The 17,930-nt window shown below is 43.4% G+C and overlaps 1 protein-coding gene across 6 annotated transcripts in view; it reads left to right on the top strand.

Moving 5' to 3' along the window:
• The window catches only part of KCNMB2 (potassium calcium-activated channel subfamily M regulatory beta subunit 2), a 276,413-nt gene that overhangs the window by 225,443 nt on the left and 33,040 nt on the right, over positions 1-17,930 (top strand). For 4 of the 6 annotated variants that reach the window (XM_087725214.1, XM_087725213.1, XM_087725215.1 and 1 more), the window contains exon 3: positions 10,819-10,989. In XM_087725214.1, the coding sequence (XP_087581340.1) occupies positions 10,819-10,989 (171 nt within the window). The remainder of the gene's footprint in view (positions 1-10,818; positions 10,990-17,930) is intronic. The other 2 variants (XM_087725217.1, XM_087725212.1) reach the window with 1 other exon arrangement.

The raw sequence follows: 17,930 nt of genomic DNA, 5'->3' as shown, positions 1-17,930 counted from the left end.
GGTTTTTTGCGATGTTGATTCCTCCTGCATAGAAAACACAGTGGGCTTTTGTTGTTGTTGATATTGTTAGCTGTGCTTTTGCCCCCAGAGTACACAGCTGAAATTCGACAGCGTATTTGCAGGGAGGGCCAACAAAGATGCATTTTCCACCCAGCACAAATAAGGAGTGCTCCTTGTTGCGATCTCCCATTTGCTGCAAATTGTTTGTGTTCCCCGCCAACAACCCAGCATTGTCTACATGCAAATGTACGGCCATGCTAATGTTCCCCAATCAGCATATCTCTAATGTCACCACATTCATCTATCTGTAAATATATGAAACAAACTAGGATGTATCACGTATTTGTGTGATTCTCCTCTTTGGTGTTGAAATCTATAGTGAGTTCCCCACCTCTCTCTCTCTCTCTCTCTCTCTCTCTCTCTCTCTCTCTCTCTCTCTCTCTCTCTCTCTCTCTCCCTCCCTCCCTCCCTCCCTCCCTCCCTCCCTCCCTTCCTCTCTCTCTCTCTCTCTCTCTCATTCATGCACCCTCAGTGCAAATTTAGAGTGGAACGACATAGAAATGTCAGGGATAGATAAATAATAAATGAAGCAAATGCTTTATTTCCACTATAAATTACCGTTCTGGCTGGAGCAACCATCGTTCAATTCCTTAGTCATGCAAAACATTCCCAAATTGATGCCTATTCTCTTTATCATAAGTTTTAACATGCATACAATAAATTTTCTTTCTCATATTTCTATGAGAAATCAGTGACACGAAGAATCTGGCCTGTACAATCCCATGGCCACCATTTGCACCCTTTCAATCAAAATTCTATCAAGTATTTTCCCAATTAAAAAAAACTAAACCTCCACCCTACTCTAATTACCTTTCCTTTTGTTCAGGGAACAATTGTGACATTTTCCCAATCCAAAGGGAAATGAATGTCTCTTTTCTAAGCAACGTTAAACAAGGCACACAGCCAGGAACAAATCACAGCCCCATTTTAACCTTTCTCCAGTTACACCATCTACACCTGCAGCCTTTTAATTTGATTCCTCAAACTTTGATTCCTCAAAGTTCCATTTTATTAGAGATGTCGTATTGGCATATCTGGGAAAACCCGAATCTGAAAGTTTCCAGATTTTCCCCACCCAAAAGAAAGTTCAAGTCCCTGCCCAGCACCCACAGGTCCATCAAATGAGCCAATCAAGCATCATCCAAAACTGGAGATGCCTCCCAGTCACACCACCGCAGCTGCAGGGCAAGATGTCCTTGACTCTCTGAGAAAGGAATGTTATTATGCCTATATATCACCCACACTCTGTATAATCCCCCCTCCCATTTTCTCACCGTAGAAAATGTGGCAGGCCTGAAGCCCAAAAGGTAAAAGATGGCTTCCAGGTCTGACATCTTGTCCTACCATCAACTGATTTCCCGCACATAGCAGAAAAGTCAACATACAAGACAATCAAAATGCTGCAATAACTAGAAAAATTCCGAGCTTTTAAACCCCACCCCCAAAAAATCAACCAGTTCCTTCATTTGGAAAGACAGATACCTCAGGCTGGGTGAGCCTTAACTGCCACAGACTGAGGTAATAATCTTGCTTAATTTTATCCAACCGTTTATCTTTACTGCATCATTTTGCTATTGCATAGCAGAAGAAAAATGGGAGGGTTGTATTGTTTACATAACAATTGAGTAAAATACCAAACTATACTTGGTGTAGTTGGGTTCTCAGAAAAGTACATTTTTCACTCTGTGGGTTTACCAGAGTTTAAGTAGCTTTCTATTCCTGCTGGAATTGTTTCAATAAGCTACTGAGAACTAACATGATCATTCACAGCGGACTCTGGGGGTTCAGCCTGTGGAGGAGTCTTAGGAAGATAAATATATAGTAATCCCCTTTTGTAATATTGTTCTCACCTAGGCTTCCCCAGCAGCACAAAGCCGAGTCCGAGTAGTCCTGATAAACCCCTTTTATTTAATTTACAGTGAATTCCTCTCCAGCAAAGTCCTGGGCCACAGACTTTCAAGGTAGTTCACAATTACCAACCTTTATCAGGCTTGGAGAGTGGCCAGGCCGATATCTTTCAGATGCTGCAATACTTGGCAGGAATGCAGGAATGAACTAATTGTCTCGTGCAAACTCCACTCCCCTTTCACTTCTCTTTTATTCCTTATGGGAGGGGCCATTCACCGTCCACCTGAGGCCTTACTCCCAAGTCGACCCTTGTTCCTTAGCTGTTCCCTTCATCTGGCAACTCGGCGCATGCACACACTGGGAAGAGGCTCCAGCTGTTTGTCTGCTTCACTGATGTCTGACTCTGAAGGCAGCTGATAACTGTCAGACAGCTCTGGCCCCATCTCTGCCTCCGACACAAAGCCCTCATCGAGTCTTCCCCAGACTCCAGGAGTGGGCCATGTTCCTCCTCAACCTCCTCACTGTCTGAATCTGCTGCCAGCTCCGCTGGCTGCTGGTGGGCCACAACAAGTTTGTACATAACTACCTAAGAAGGAAGAATTCACTGCTCTTTGATGTACCAATGGCTATATAGCTAGATGCCTTACAAAAGGGCAAGAAAACAAATATTCATGGGTCATGAAAACTAATGGTTTTTCTGAGATAACCTATCAACAGGTTTCTTAGTAGAGGCTTTCTATTAAGTATAAACTTTCTACCAAGTTTGGCTTTATAGAACCAAATTCAACATCGACAGAAACCAGGTAGCCTCTTAACATGCAGCACAGGTCTTCTACTGCCCAGGGCTCCTACAAGTTATTTGTTTGGCTTAATCTTTTATTTGTTACCTCTCTTCTGTCCATTTCATGCCTCATAGCCTCCTGTGGAAATGACATGGCCGTCCTTTTCAATTAGCCATCTTATTTCTCAATCGTCCATGTGAATCACATTTGTGTTCTGGTGCGATATTATTGACTGATTGTGCCATGCCCGTTTTATGTCTGCAGAGCAACACAAGTTATGTTGCGTGATGGGCTAATGTTCCAGAACAGCATAACAATTTGCGGCCGTTCCTGCCTGCTTTTCATTTGGTAACAACAACACATCTACCGATAGCGAGCCATTACAGTTAAATACATTTTGATAAATAGCCGGAGCTATGGGACACTTACTTATTTTCTTCACGTCTCTTTTTCTAAGAGAATGAATGTGATCTCAAACGTTCCCCTGTAAACTGGGGGAGGAAATGATGCTGTCGTTGTGGTGCTAGAGTTTTTGGGAAGGGGAAATAAAAGGATGAGATAGATTTATTATGAATTTCATTTCAAGCCGGGGGAAAGGTTAGCGAGTTTTTCAGGAGTCGGTTCATTTATTGCACGCATTCCAGTAAATCCTTAGCGGTGAATTGGAATAATGCGTGCGGATTTTCTGCAAGTAATGGAAGAAGCAGTGTAGTGAAAAATTATGAAAACCGGAATAAAATAACAATAATATATATCAAGCTCGGATCAGATAAAAGCTGCCAGTAGCAGTGTACTAACTTGAAAATGAACCAAACCAATCTATTTATTTTCAAGTTGAGGATGTTCAAACTGGGAGCTGGTATGACTGCAGTCCAATGCATGTCTAAATATATGCAAGCTTGTTTATCTGAATAAATTGGATCAGGCTGTATAGCTGCCCAAAGACATGAGCAAAACATTTGCTTTTCTGTTTTCAAACAGGATACACAGGTACACCTGTGTGACCCTCTCATTGGAAGCAGTGTTTCTCAACTTGAAGATACAGTAGAACCTCTGGCCACAAACACTTCTGAACATGACCAAATCGGGTTCCGACCAGCAATGAAATTCATTTTTTACTACCGGTTCTGTGGGCGTGGCATGGTGGACGTAGCGTGGTGGGCATGGCAGGGGAAGGATACTACAAAATCTCCATTCCCAACCCATTCCAGGGGAAGGATACTGTAAAATCTCCATTCCCACCCCACTCTGGGGCCAACCAGAGATGGCATTTGCCGGTTCTCCAAACTACTCAAAATTTCCACTACCGGTTCTCCAGCACCCCTGGTTCCGACCAAAGAAGTCACTTTCTTTGCGGCCAATTTCCCCTTCCGCACCATTTTTTGGGTATGTGCCAAATTTCCAAAATTAGTTTTGGGTCATGACCAAATCAGTTTGTGACCAAAGTTATGGAACGAATTATGGTTGTGACCAGAGGTTCTACTGTATATAGACCTCAAATCCCAGAATTCTGGGATGGCTAGGGAATTCTGGGAGTTGAAGTCCACACGTCTTTAAATCGCTACGGTTAAGAAAGTAGCAGTGAAGAGACTGCTTTGAAGTATGGCCAGAGGAGAGGCGGTATTTTGCCCGTTCACCCCGGTTCGAGTGAACCGATAGCAGCAGTAGCGGGAGGCTCCGCCCACCCACCCAGACATCATCACAGACGCTCTGCGTATGCACAGACGTGCTGCGCACTAGAAAAGCAAGCGTGCATGCGTGTTCCCAGTTCCAAACCAATAGCGAAGTTAAGAGAAAACCATTACCGGGTCACACTATTTTGAGCATGAAACAAATCTTCAGAAGAAGAAGCATCTTTGAATTATGACGTGGTTACACCCTCAGAACCAAATGGAGATCCTGTCCAAAACTCCATCTGTGTCTCAGCCTCCCTTTCTTTCCCTGATATATTAGTCAGCATTCCATGTCAATCAATGGTGGGATTCAAATAATTTAACAACTGGTTCTCTGTCCTAATGACCAGATGGGTAGGCGGGGCTTAGTTGTCATGTTACCGTGTGGGTGTGGCCAACTCAACATTACTCAGGTCGATGGGTACTTTGCCTTAGCTGTTATAATAACAAGGGTTAACCAGAGAGGCAGTTTCTGTAAGCAGGGCAATGAAGATTAAGCTAGAAACAACACCAGAATGTTTCCTTCCTGCCTTCCTTACAGGATTAGCCCTGTAAAGTGGGAAAAAATCAAAAGAAGATTTCTTCCAACAACCGGTTCTCTGAACCTCTTAGAAAGTTAACAACCGGTTCTCCCGAATAGGTGCGAACTGGCTGAATCCCACCACTGACCTCTATCCATAATATCATGCATTATCCCCTTCCTCATGTTATCTACTCCACTGCATTTTGCTGTCTACCATTAGTGAGGGAAACACAAATCAGAGCTCATTCCACACGCCCATTGAGTTCCAAATTATGGAGAAGAAGAAGAAGAGAAGCAGAGATGACATTGTCCTCAATCCTGCAAGCTCCCACAAGGTTCTCCAAACAAGAAGCATAGCCAGGGATATTAGCTCTATCTTTATTGTATGGTTGTACAGGTAGTCCTCGACTTACGACCACTAAGGAGCCCACAATTTATGTTGCTCAGTGAGATGTTTGTTCAGTGAGTTTTGCCCCATTTTCCGACCTTTCTTGCCTACAGTTGCTAATTAGTAACACGGTTGTTAAGTAAATCTGGCTTCCCCGTTCGGCTTTGCTTGTCAGAAGGTTGGAAAAGGTTGGTGAGTCGGTTTCCGAGCGTCTGAATTTAGATCACACAACGATTGTAAAGGTTAAAAACCATCATAAGTCACTTTTTCCAGGGATGTTTCAACTTTCGACGGTCACTAAACAATCTGTTGTAAGTCGAGGACCACCTGTAGTAACAGATTCTTGCGAGATTGCAAGTATTTCAGCCTCCTTTCTTTTTACTCTCCAGAAGTTTAAGGAGAGTCCACTCTGAAATGTTTCCCACGCCGTCTACTCCTTCCGCGGCCCAAGACATCAGGACAATTGCAGTTGTCCAGTCTGTGGCTCTCCCTCCTGCCTGTCAGGGTCATTCTCATGTACATTACAAGCACCCCTTATTTGTTCCACCTAATTCCAATCATGGGTGTTAGCGCAAAAGTGAAATTGAGTGGTGGAACTCAGATTCAACCTAGCCCAGGAGTGTCAAACTCAAGGCCCACAGTGAAGGATCAGCCCACAGTGCCTCTGCCAGTGAAAATGGAGATTAGGAGTGCTGCGTGCGGTTCTATCTTACCATGAAGTAAGCTAGAAATAAGTTGGAGCCAATGATGTTGATTAACTGATCACATTATGGATGGCCAAAATGTGGAAATATGAGAAAATGAGAACAAAAAAAGGTGTTTGTGCTAAATTAATGCAGATGGAAAGTACTAGGCACTATTGTTCTGTCCCATGATTCTAATGAATATGCAGACACAGGCTTGGCTGTTTGCCACAACTAAATAAGGAGATAAAGCCACCCCTTGTCTAGGAGCCTAGAACATTTATCTTCAAGAAACCAAGATTAGATTTATGGAATGCTTTCTCAATGGCTGGTAAAGCGGACTGTTGTTTCCTGCAAAGATTCCCCTCCCATCGCTCCACCTATAAATTCTTTGGGAGGGGCCACAACAGTAGCCAACAGTCCCTATTTCCTTCTATGATATCTTCTCCACAGCTGCTCCCTTCTCTTCTCAGCTCTATGCACACACATATCAGGGACAACCTCCTTCTGTTCCTCCTCACTGTTCCCTGACTCAGATGCCACCTGGTGGCCACCAGGCCTCTCTAGTCCCTGCTCTGACTCCAAACACCCTCCAGAGTCTTCTTCATCCTCCAGAGCAGTCCCGTAATGGTATCACTGTCAGAGTCCACCAACAGCTCAGTCGGCCTCTCCTGGGCCACAACTACTATGAAAAATACTATCATAAATATCAGAATACTATAAAATATAAAGATCGTGGCACGACAAAACCGTGCTCGACTAAGCCGCGCCCGATTAAACCGCGTCGCTGATGTCATCAACAGGGCGACAACAGGGAGCGTGGAGAAAGAAGGGCGCTTTAAATAGCGCTTTGAAAGAAAGCCGATTCAACTTAAGGTAAGGGTTAGCTTTAGGGTTAGGTTTAGGGTTAGGTTAAGGGTTAGGATTAGGTTTAGGTTTAGGGTTAGGTTAAGGGTTAGGTTTAGGGTTAGGTTAAGGGTTAGGTTTAGGGTTAGGTTAAGGGTTAGGTTTAGGGTTAGGGTTAGGTTTAGGATTAGGTTTAGGGGGGTTAGGTTTAGGTTTAGGGGTTAATTTTAGGTTTAGCGTTTACAGCGTGCTGTCTCCGCGCTGTTGTCACCCTGTTGATGACGTCAGCTACGCGGTTTCGTCGAGCGCGCTTTAGTCGAACGCGGTTTTGTGGTGGAACCTATAAAGATAGACCTTGATTCAGGGTCATAATGGACCCTGCCTATTACAGTCACAAGTCATGACTGTCATTAAGCGAGGAGACCATATGATTACCTTCCTTAACAATCTCCACCCCTGCTGCCTCTGATGCAGTTGTTAAAAACCACATGAGTCATTAAACAGAGGCTGGGGTACCTCAGGATTACGGGAGGCCCTGTGAGGCCTAGCACAAATCCAAGGGCCTCCCAAGGTCTTCTCTACTCCCTAAGAAGCCCATGCTCCATTTTCACTGGCAGAGGGTTGCAGGAGATCATCATGGATGAAAATGGAGCTCATGAGGGCCACTGGTGGTGATCCCAAGCTCTGTTTTCGCTGGCAGAGTGTTGCAAGAGGCCGTTGCAGCTGAAACGGAACTTGGGAGCCTATTTTTACTGGCAGAGCACTCGGGCCACCACAGGCACCCCTGACACGAGTGATGTCAAGCTGGCCATTCCCACCCTGGCCACGCCCACTCCCACCACCCAAGGTCAAACACAGCCCTGGTGCAGCCCTCAATGAAATTGAGTTTGACACCTCTGGCCTAGCATCTTCAGCTTAATAAACAATTGAATGGAGCCTTGACATTCCTTCCACTCTGTTCCTTTTCCATACATGCAAATGTATGATTTTAAAAGGAAAGCCGGGAATCTGCCCTGCTGCAAAGCAAGATCATTTGGCATTCTCTTTATTTGCAGCCCATCCAGGAACAGCCATTTCCCCTTCTGGTACATTGGTGTTTGATGACAGGCCAGGCTCACCATGGGAACCATTTTGTAAATAAACAACTGTCCTAACTTATCAACATTCCAAATGTGTCCCCAACGCCTCCCAAATTGCTAATCTCGGCAATATGTGGTGATGTGGAAAATATAAAACTCACTAGAGTATATGGAGCAGAAAATATATATATCTGCTCGTGACCTACCCTTAAATACCATAAAAAATATTTGATTTGAATGTGGGATTTCGCAGACATAGAAACTGTAGAAAGTCAAACTGTAACTTATATGAGAGAGAGAGAGGCAATAGATATCAGTAGAAAAGAATATCTGTGGCTCAGGGTTGAACTGTGGGGTCCTTGATGCTTGGTTGTTTGCTTACAGGTGTTTTATTACCCAATTAGATAACATCATCCATGCAAATGAGTGTGTAGGTTGCTTCCTATTTATATATAGTAGTGGGACTTGCCAGTTTTGCTGGGACTCTGGTTTTCTCTTTGGAGGTTCCTTGGATAAAGTATTATTTTCATTCCTCGTTTTTTATCTAGTGCTGATCTTTATTTATCTGAATGTTGGCTGCTGGTGGAGAAAATGTCTTCTAGCTTTTTATTTCCTTCCTAGATTTTATACATATTGTCTCTTTTGAATGGTGTGCAAATGTGTCTATTGATGACTTATTTGTCTGAACACATTAGAACACTCCAATTAAGCTAATACTCAATTCAAAAAAACCATGCCCCTACCGAAATTGGTAGGGCAGCTACTACATATAAACAGGCAGCAAATCACACACTCACTCACATTGATGATGTTACCTAGTTGGGCAGTGGTGGGATTCAAATTTTTTTATAACCGGTTCTGTGGCTTGGTGGGCATGGCATGGCTTGGTGGGCGTCCTTGGCTGGCGTGGCAGGGGAAGATGACTGTAAAATCTCCATTCCAGCCTCACTGCAGGGGAAGGTTGCTGCAAAGTCTCCATTCCCTCCCGATCAGCTGGGACTCGGGAGGCAGAGAATAGATGGATGTGGGGCCAGTCAGAGGTAGTATTACTGGTTCTGCGAACTACTCAGAATTTCCACTACCGGTTCTCCAGAACTGGCCAGAACCTGCTGAATAACCACCTCTGTAAGTTGGGTAATGAAATATCTGCCAATAAACAACCAAAATCAGAAAGCATCAAGAACTCCATAGACAGAATAGATAATAGACCAGTGTTTCTCAACCTTGACAACTTGAAGTCCTGTGGACTTCAACTCCCAGAATCCCCCAGCCAGCATAGCTGGCTGGGGAATTCTGGGAGTTGAAGTCCACGGGACTTCAAGTTGCCAAGGTTGAGAAACACTGTAGTAGACCATCATTTTTAGGTTAACAAAAACTCAGAATACCATGAAGTAAGCTAGAAATAAGTTGGCCCCTATGATGTTGATCAACGGATCACGTTATGGATGGCCATCAATGCGAGGAAATGTCTCTGTAAATGAGAACAAAAAAAAGATGTTTGTGCTAAATTAATGCAGATGGAAAGACTACAAGTTACTATGCACTATGAAAAATACTCAGATATAAAAATATCAGAATGCTATAAAATATAAAGTTACACCTTGATTCATGGTCATAATGGACCCTGTCTATTACAGTCACAAGTTATGACAGTCATTAAGCAAGGAGGCCATACGATTACTTCCTTAACAATCTCCACCCCTGCTGCCTCTGATGCAGTTGTTAAAAACCACATGAGTCATTAAACAGAGGCTGGGGTACCTCAGAATTACGGGGTGCCCTGTGAGGCCTAGCACAGGTCCAAGGACCTCCCAAGGACTTCCCTACTCCCTAAGAAGCCCATGCTCCACTTCCCATCCTCACAGGCCCTTGGACTTGCTTTCTACCCCTTAGGACCCCATACCTTCCTCCTTCTCTGCCATAAGTATCTCAACCGGTTGTAAGTCAAGGACTACCTGTAAAACGGTAATCATTTTAGAACTCATATGTAGAGGTTTTATAAATTTGTAGAACTATAATAGATCTTACTTTTCAAATGAAAGATTAGAGTTAACCTATATGCCTAAGAGGGACATGGTGGCTCAGTGGCTAAGACACTGAGCTTGTCGATCAGAAGGGTCAGCAGTTCGGCGGTTCAAACCCCTAGCACTGTGTAACGGAGTGAGCTCCCCTTACTTGTCCCAGCTTCTGCCAACCTAGCAGTCCGAAAGCATGCAAAAATGCAAGTAGAAAAATAGGAACCACCTTTGGTGGGAAGGTAACAGTGTTCCGTGTGCCTTCGACATTTAGTCATGCCGGCCACATGACCACAGAGACTTCTTTGGACAGCGCTGGCTCTTTGGCTTTGAAAAGGAGATGAGCACTGCCCCCTAGAGTTGGGAATGACTAGCACATATGTGCGAGGGGAACCTTTACTTTATATGCCTAAATCAGCCAATTGTCCTGTATGTGTCAGTTAAGGGTCCAGAGTATCTTGAAGGGCAAGCCCTAAGAACTCTAAATTGCTGAAATGCCACCAGGAAATAAAGCAGGGAAGACTACACATCTTTGATTATTCTTCCTTCATTCACATCACACATTTTTCTGGGGATTCCAAAGAATTCTTCTGGTGTGAATGATCTAAGATTTGTTCTCAAAGATTCATTTCATCTTTTGCAAAGCACCTTCCTAGAAATTGAAAAACAGAGGTGAGAGGGGGAAAGGGGGAGCTTTGAAATCATTCCACCAATGAAAGCCTTTTGTGAGTTTCGGATGCCGGTGATTTTTTCTTTCCCCTACCAGGTCCAAGCAAAATGTTTAGAAAACATCGAATGCGGTAATCTTAAAGCTGTGATCTCCCCTGAGGCAGGCCCTGGAAACGGAGCAAACAGTCCTTTTAGAGGGTTTATTGATTAAAGTGTGAACTCCACATAAGAATGTATTGTTTTCAACCTCAGAAATATTTACCAAAAAATCAGGGATCATGATCTACTGGACAAAAGGAAAACAGTCACCGCTCTCAAAGCTGGAGAGGACCGGGCCATACTCCTGGGACTGACCATGATGGTGTGCTCCATTATGATGTACTTCCTTCTGGGCATCACCCTGCTGAGATCATACATGCAAAGGTAAATTCTTCACGTTTCTTCTAATTAACATTCTAAGATCCAAAAACATAGGACATAAAACACAGAATAATAGAATTGGAAGGGATCTTGGAGGTCTTCTAGTCCAACCCCCTGCTCAAGCAGGAGACTGTTCAGACAAATGGTTGTCCAGTCTCTTTTTGAAAGCCTCCAGTGATGGAGTACCCACAACCTCTGAAGGCAACGTGTTCCGTGGGTTGATGGTTCTCACCATTAGGATATTTCTCCTTAATTCTAGGTTGCTTCTCTCCTTGGTTGGTTTCCAACCATTGTTTCTTATCTTGCCTTTTGGTACTTTGTCCCCCTCATCTTTGTAGGGGCCTCTCAAATACTGGAACAGTGTTATCATGTCACTCCATGAGAAAAAAAGGATAGATACCCAATTCCAATAACTGTTCTTTTTATATTTTAGCCTAATCATTTTTGTTGCACTTCTCTGCACTCTTCCCAGAGTCTCAACATATTTTTTATATTGGGGTGACCAAAACTGGATGCAATATGTGGCCATACTGACATACCTTTCTAGGAACTGTGTTGCCAATATTTCTGGAGAGCTCCAGAAATAGGGGAAGGATGGACTAACAAGTATGAAAGAAAGCTGCGAAAAATATTTCAGTTTGCCTTCATTAATCCAGTATTAATTTCCGTGATTCATGTTGGTCATGCTTCTTTCTTTATTTGCTTATTAGTTTGTTCATTTCTTCCCTAAGGCTGCCCGCTCATTCACAAGTTGCTTTCATATACATACATACATACATACATACATACATACATACATACATACATACATACATACATATATATATATATATATATATATATATATATATATGCTGATAAATAAATAAAGGGAGACTAGTATAGATCTATTTCAAGCTATTTAGCTCTCATCAGCTAGCCATACCCTTGCTGGGAATCGAACCTGTGCTCTATTGCCTCTTAGGCAGATGTGTTAACCATTGAGCTACAGAGCTCGACTCCTTATCACCCAGGCCAGGGTGAAAGGTATATATTTAAAGTCACAACCCCTGGTATGCCCAAATATGAGAGGAAGGTCACACTTCCACTCTCTGTCCTTCGGCTCGTCACAAGAGACCATCCAGACAGAAACCCAATATTTTTTACTGTTGCCTTTTTGTTACATTTGTTATATTTATGCTGATAAATAAATAAAGGGAGACTAGTATAGATCTATTTCAAGCTATTTAGCTCTCATCAGCTAGCCATACCCTTTCTGGGAATCGAACCTGTGCTCTATTGCCTCTTAGGCAGATGTGTTAACAGCTTTTTAGAACTCTTTAGAGGTACTGGATGTAAGCAATATATGTGTCCCCTTCTACTACTTTTTTTTCTCATTGCCTCTTTGAATAGTGTATTCTTTTTTCTATTTGGAAAAGAAAATGCTAAGGATATACAGTATGTATGCTCATCTGAAAAACCATCCGTATTTTCATCAGAATGAACTGAGCCCAATATTGAAATTGCTAACCATGAAACTGAAAAAGTATAGGAGTTCTAAAAATAATCACCATTTTTTATGTTTCATAAAATTGATTTAAAGGAAGCCTAGACATAATGACGGTGCATCCTCTACTGGCTAATCAACATATTAGATAAAAATAGAAGTTCTCCGTGGGCCTAAATTCCGGCATCTTCTATCGCTCTTTTTTTTCTGCATTGCTTAAGAATTACAAGAGGTCCTCGACTTGCAACAGTTCATTTAGCGACCATTCAAAGTTACAACCGCAGTGAAAAAAAGTGACTTATGGCCGTTTTTCATACTACAGCCACTGCAGCATCCTCATGGTCAGATGGTCAAAATTCAGATGCTTGGCAACTGCTTCATGTTCATGACGGTTGAAATGTCCCGGGGGTCATGTGATCTCCTTCTGACAAGCAAAGTCAGTGGGGAAGCCAGATTCACTTAACAACCATGTTACTATCTTAACAACTACAGTGATTCACTTAACAACTGTGGCAAGAAAGATCGTAAAAATGGGGCATACCTCATTTCATAAAGGTTTCACTTAGCAGCATCAAGTTTGGGCTCAATTATAGTCGTAACCCGAGGACACCCTTTAGAGAACTGGGAAGTTTGTATATTGTCCTGTGGTTTTTTTTTTTGTTTTTTTTTAATGTAGGTTCCAGTATTGTCTGAATTTTTGCTTCATTCTGGTTATTTCACAGGCTTTGTCTCCTTTTTATCTACTTGTCTTAGCAACAAAGTCAATACGGGACTGTCAAAGGATAATTTTCTTGGAAGAAATTCCTTACTGATCTATGATCAGTAGGTGGCGCAGTGGTTAGGGTGCAGTACTGCAGGGCACTTCAGCTGACTGCTATCTGCAGTTCAGCGGTTCAAATCTCACTGGCTCACGGTTGACTCAGCCTTCCATCCTTCCGAGGTGGATGAAATGAGGACCCAGACTGTGGGGGCAATATGCTGACTCTGTAAACCGCTTAGAGAGGGCTGAAAGCCCTATGAAGCGGTATATAAGTCTAACTGCTATTGCTATTGCTATGAAGCTATTACTGATGGTCTGTGCGGGATGGTGGATTTATTTGTAATCAAAAATAGTTGGATATCACTCTTTCTCCTTCAACAGTTCGAAATGGGCACAGTTCCTTTTCTCACCTAGGCTTCCCCAAAAAGCACGAGGCAGAGTCCTGGTCCCGACAAAACCCCTTTTATTAAACGAAGGTGAATTCCTCTCATTCACATTCAGCAAAGGCCTGGCAAACAGTCTTTCAAAGGAATATTTAGGACTACAGACCTTATCTATCTTGAAAAGCTGCCATGTAAATATTTTCCAAACAAGGCGCTGTGCAAGGAAAAACTGGGCACAGAGTCTCTGAGATTCACGGACAGATCTTCACACTCCTGGAACAAATCTAATGACTGAACGAACAAATTGTTTCCTGCAAAAGCCCACTCCCCTTTCGCTCCTCTTTTATGTCCTATGGGAGGGACCAATCATCTTCCACCTGTGACTTTACTCTCAAGTCCACCCTGATTTCTGAGTTGTTCTTTCCTTCTGGCAGCTCTGCGCATGTGCAGACTGGGAACAGGCTCCAGCTGTTCCTCTGCCTCACTGCTGTCTAGCTCCGTAGGCACCTGATCACTGCCAGACGGCCTCGATCCCGTCTCTGCCTCCAACACAGAGCCCTCATCCGAGCCTTCCTCAGACTCCAGGATTGGCCCATGCTCCTCCCCAACCTCCTCACTGTCCGACTCTGCTGCCAGTTCTGCAGGCCACAACCGTTACACAGATGGAAAAATAGAGCAACTTCGGGGTGGGGGGAATCCAGTCAATTCTTTATTGTCTTCAAAAGGTTGTAAATTGCCCTCAAAATGCTGTGTATTACCTTAGAGCCATCTCATTCGCCTGGGTTATCTATAAAGAGCCTGAAATATTTACATTCTAAGGAAAAAGCCATTTCACACAAAAGCATCCTTACTGAAGTTCCTCTGACTCAAAGCCCCAGTCAAGTCTTGACAGGAAACCAAATAAATTTACAATTTCATATAAGCAGAGGAACACTTCTCCAATTCAATTTGGAATCATCTCGATATAACATCCTAGGCATCCACCCTGAACTTGACTCGTTCATTTTAGCCTGCGCTCATTTTTATTTCCATCTGAGAAAATTGATTTATGCCTTGGTGGGGTTGAATCTCTCGGGCGACTATGTGATTTTTTCATGTGCGGGCTCAATTTCTTTGCTTCTTCCTCAATCATTTTTTTAAAGCAATTATGCATCTCGCAAGCAAAAGTGATAAGGGAAGAAGGTGATTCCTTGCCTCACAAAACAAGACGTGGTTGTTATAGGATTTTATTTACAGCACCTAATTTGTGAATATATGGACCCAAATATTGCCACAAGAGCCAACACCTAGAATGGAATGGAATAGAATAGAATAGAATATAATAGAATAGAATAGAATAGAATAGAATAGAATAGAATGGAATGGAATGGAATGGAATGGAATGGAACAGGGTGAGGTAGGGTGGAATGGAATGGAATGGAGTAGAATAGAATGGAATGGAATGGAATGGAATGGAATGGAATGGAATGGAATGGAACAGGGTGAGGTAGGGTGGAATGGAATGGAATGGAGTAGAATAGAATAGAATAGAATAGAATAGAATAGAATAGAATAGAATAGAATAGAATAGAATAGAATAGAATAGAATAGAATAGAATAGAATAGAATAGAATAGAATAACAGAGTTGGAAGGGACCTTAGAGGTCTTGTAGTCCAACCCTCTGCTCAGGCAATAAACCCTATACTATTTCAGACAAATGGTTGTCCAATCTCTTCTTTAAAACTTCCAGTGGAACTGGAACTTCTGGAGGCAAGTTGTTCCAATGATTAATTGTTCCAACTGCCAGGAAATTTCTTCTTAGTTCTAGGTTGCTTCTCTCCTTGATTAGTTTCCACCTATTGCTTCCAGTTCTGCCCTCAGGTGCTTTGGAGAATAGCTTGACTCCCTTTTCTTTGTGGCAACTCTTAAGATAACAGAAGACTGCTAACAAGTCACCCCCCCCCTAGTCCTTCTTTTCATCAAACTAGACATACCTAATTCCAGCAACCGTTCTTTATATCTTTTTTATCTTTTGGAAGGGACCTTGTAGGTCATCTAGTCCAACCCTATGCCCAAGCAGGAGGCCCTACAGCATTTCTGACAGATGGCAGAGCCATTTCAAATGTCTTCAGCTTTTTTACTAGAGTTTCCCTGTGTCTTCACCCACCTTTTCTTTGAAATGACTCATAATCCACATCGAAATATAAACATAATAGGATCATATTGGTTGTGACAAGGGTCTTTTTTAAGGGAAAAATTGATATCAGTAGTCCTTGAATTATAACCACAATTGAGTCTAAACATTCCATTGTTGAGTGAGACATTTGTTAAGTGAGCTTTACCCTTTTGTTTAACGTTTCTTGCCCCCGTTGTTAAGTGAACCACTGCCGTTGTTAGGTTAGTGACTCGGTTGTTAAGGGAAGCTGGCTTCCACATTCAATTTCTTTGTCAGAAGGTCTCAGAGAGTGATCACACAACCTTGGGACACTGCAGCCATTATAAATATGAGCCAGTTTCACACGGGGATGCTGCCATGGTCGTAAGTGTGAGAAACAATCCTAGGTCACTTTGGCCAGTGCTGCTGTAACTTTGAACGGTCACTAAATGAATTCTTGTAAGTCAGGGACTACCTGTAGTGGGTTTTTTTAATGGCTGTTTTGAACCACTCATCAAAATCCTTTTTAAGTTCTGTTCATGGATACAGTAGATGTAGGACAAGAGTGTCTAACTCAAGGCCCGTGGACCAGATCTGGTGCATGGGGTGTTTAGATCTGGCCTGTGGGGTCACCCTGGAACAGGGGTGGGTTCCTGCCAGTTCTAACCTCTTCTATAGAAGAAGTTACACAAATCTACAGTGCCGTTTAGAACCGGTTCCAGCTCCCTCCTCCCGCCCGTCCGCACATCATCAAGATGAAGAACGAGAGGAGGAATTCTGGGAGTTGAAGTCCACAAGTCTTAAAGCTGTCAATTTTGAACACCCCTGGGTTTTTTTTTTCTAAAGGGTTAGGGGTGGAATGGTCTTGTAACTTGACAGCTTTAAGACTTGCGTGCTTCAAATGCCAGTTTCTGAGCCAACATTTTGGTTGCTAAGCAAGAGTGTTGTTAAGTTGTTAAGTGAGTTTCACCACAATTTACAAGTTGGCCACGCCGACCCAGTCACATGACTGCCAAACCACTCCCAGTTGGTCACATGGCTGGCAAGCCACTCCCAGTCACGTGGTTGGCAAGCCACTCCCACCTGGTTACATGGCTGGGAAGCCACTCCCACAAAACAGGCCACACCTACAGAAGAGGTTCTAAAAAATTTTGAAACCCACCACTGCCCTGGAAATAGTGAAGAACCAGCCCACAATGCCTCTGCCAACAAAATAGGGCTGTATGTGGCTCTCCCCAGTTCTCTTTTCACTGGCAGAGGGTTGCAGGAAGCTGTCACGGCCAAAAACAGAGCTTGGGAGCCAGTGGTGAGTTTCAGGAGGTACACACCAGTACAGTCATGCCCGGAGCACCGGATACTGTTCCGATATGGTGCTCCGGAGGGCCCACCCGCCCGCCAGAGCTCCTTACCAGTCTTTTAAGTCTTCAGTGCTTCCGCGCATACAGCACCTGCGCGACGCTTCACTGAGCAGCTGAAGTGTCGCAGAGGCTCACGGAGGCGCTAAGACACATGCGCACATTGCATGCATGTGCACTCACGCTGCGCACATCCATGTGGACGCCACTGGGCCCTTTCTAACTGTACCGGTTGGAACGGGATCCACAACCCACCACTGTTGGGAGCCTATTTTTGCTGGCAGAGAGCTCCAGCCACCACAGGCACCAATAAGAATGATGTCAAGCTGTCCACACCCACCCTCCACCCTCCATATCAAACATAACCCTGATGCCGCCCTCAATGTAATCAAGCTTGACACCCCTGATGAAGGAGAAGAGCAGGAAAAACTGAAGGGCTGTGTTAAGTGTGTCATTAGCTTAGAGTCATTGCCTTCCTACAAGCAATCCAAATCCAACCCCTCCAGAATTCTATTGAACCTTATCTGGACCCAATTTATTGCTGAATTTTACTTGACTAGATTGTTGTGTTTAGGCTTGAATAAATCTTCCATGCTGCAATCTACCAGATGGTCCCGAGCCTTGGAGCCTAACATTAATCTAGTCAACTAAAATTCAACTCTAAATTGGCACCAGATAAGGGCCCAGATAAGGGATGCAGTAGCTCAGTGGCTAAGACGCTGAGCTCAGAAAGGTCAGTAGTTCAGCAGTTCAAATCCCTAGTGCCACATAATGGAGTGAGTTCCTGTTACTTATCTCGGCTTCTGCCAACCTAGCAGTTTGTAA

This window comes from Thamnophis sirtalis, unplaced genomic scaffold (genome assembly GCF_051295495.1).
Source record: "Thamnophis sirtalis isolate CommonGarterSnake01/CBP01778 unplaced genomic scaffold, rThaSir2_p1.2 scaffold_11, whole genome shotgun sequence".
Lineage (NCBI taxonomy): Eukaryota > Metazoa > Chordata > Lepidosauria > Squamata > Natricidae > Thamnophis > Thamnophis sirtalis.
The sequence above is the reverse complement of the archived record's forward strand: the minus strand, read 5'-3'. Positions and strand labels throughout refer to the sequence as shown.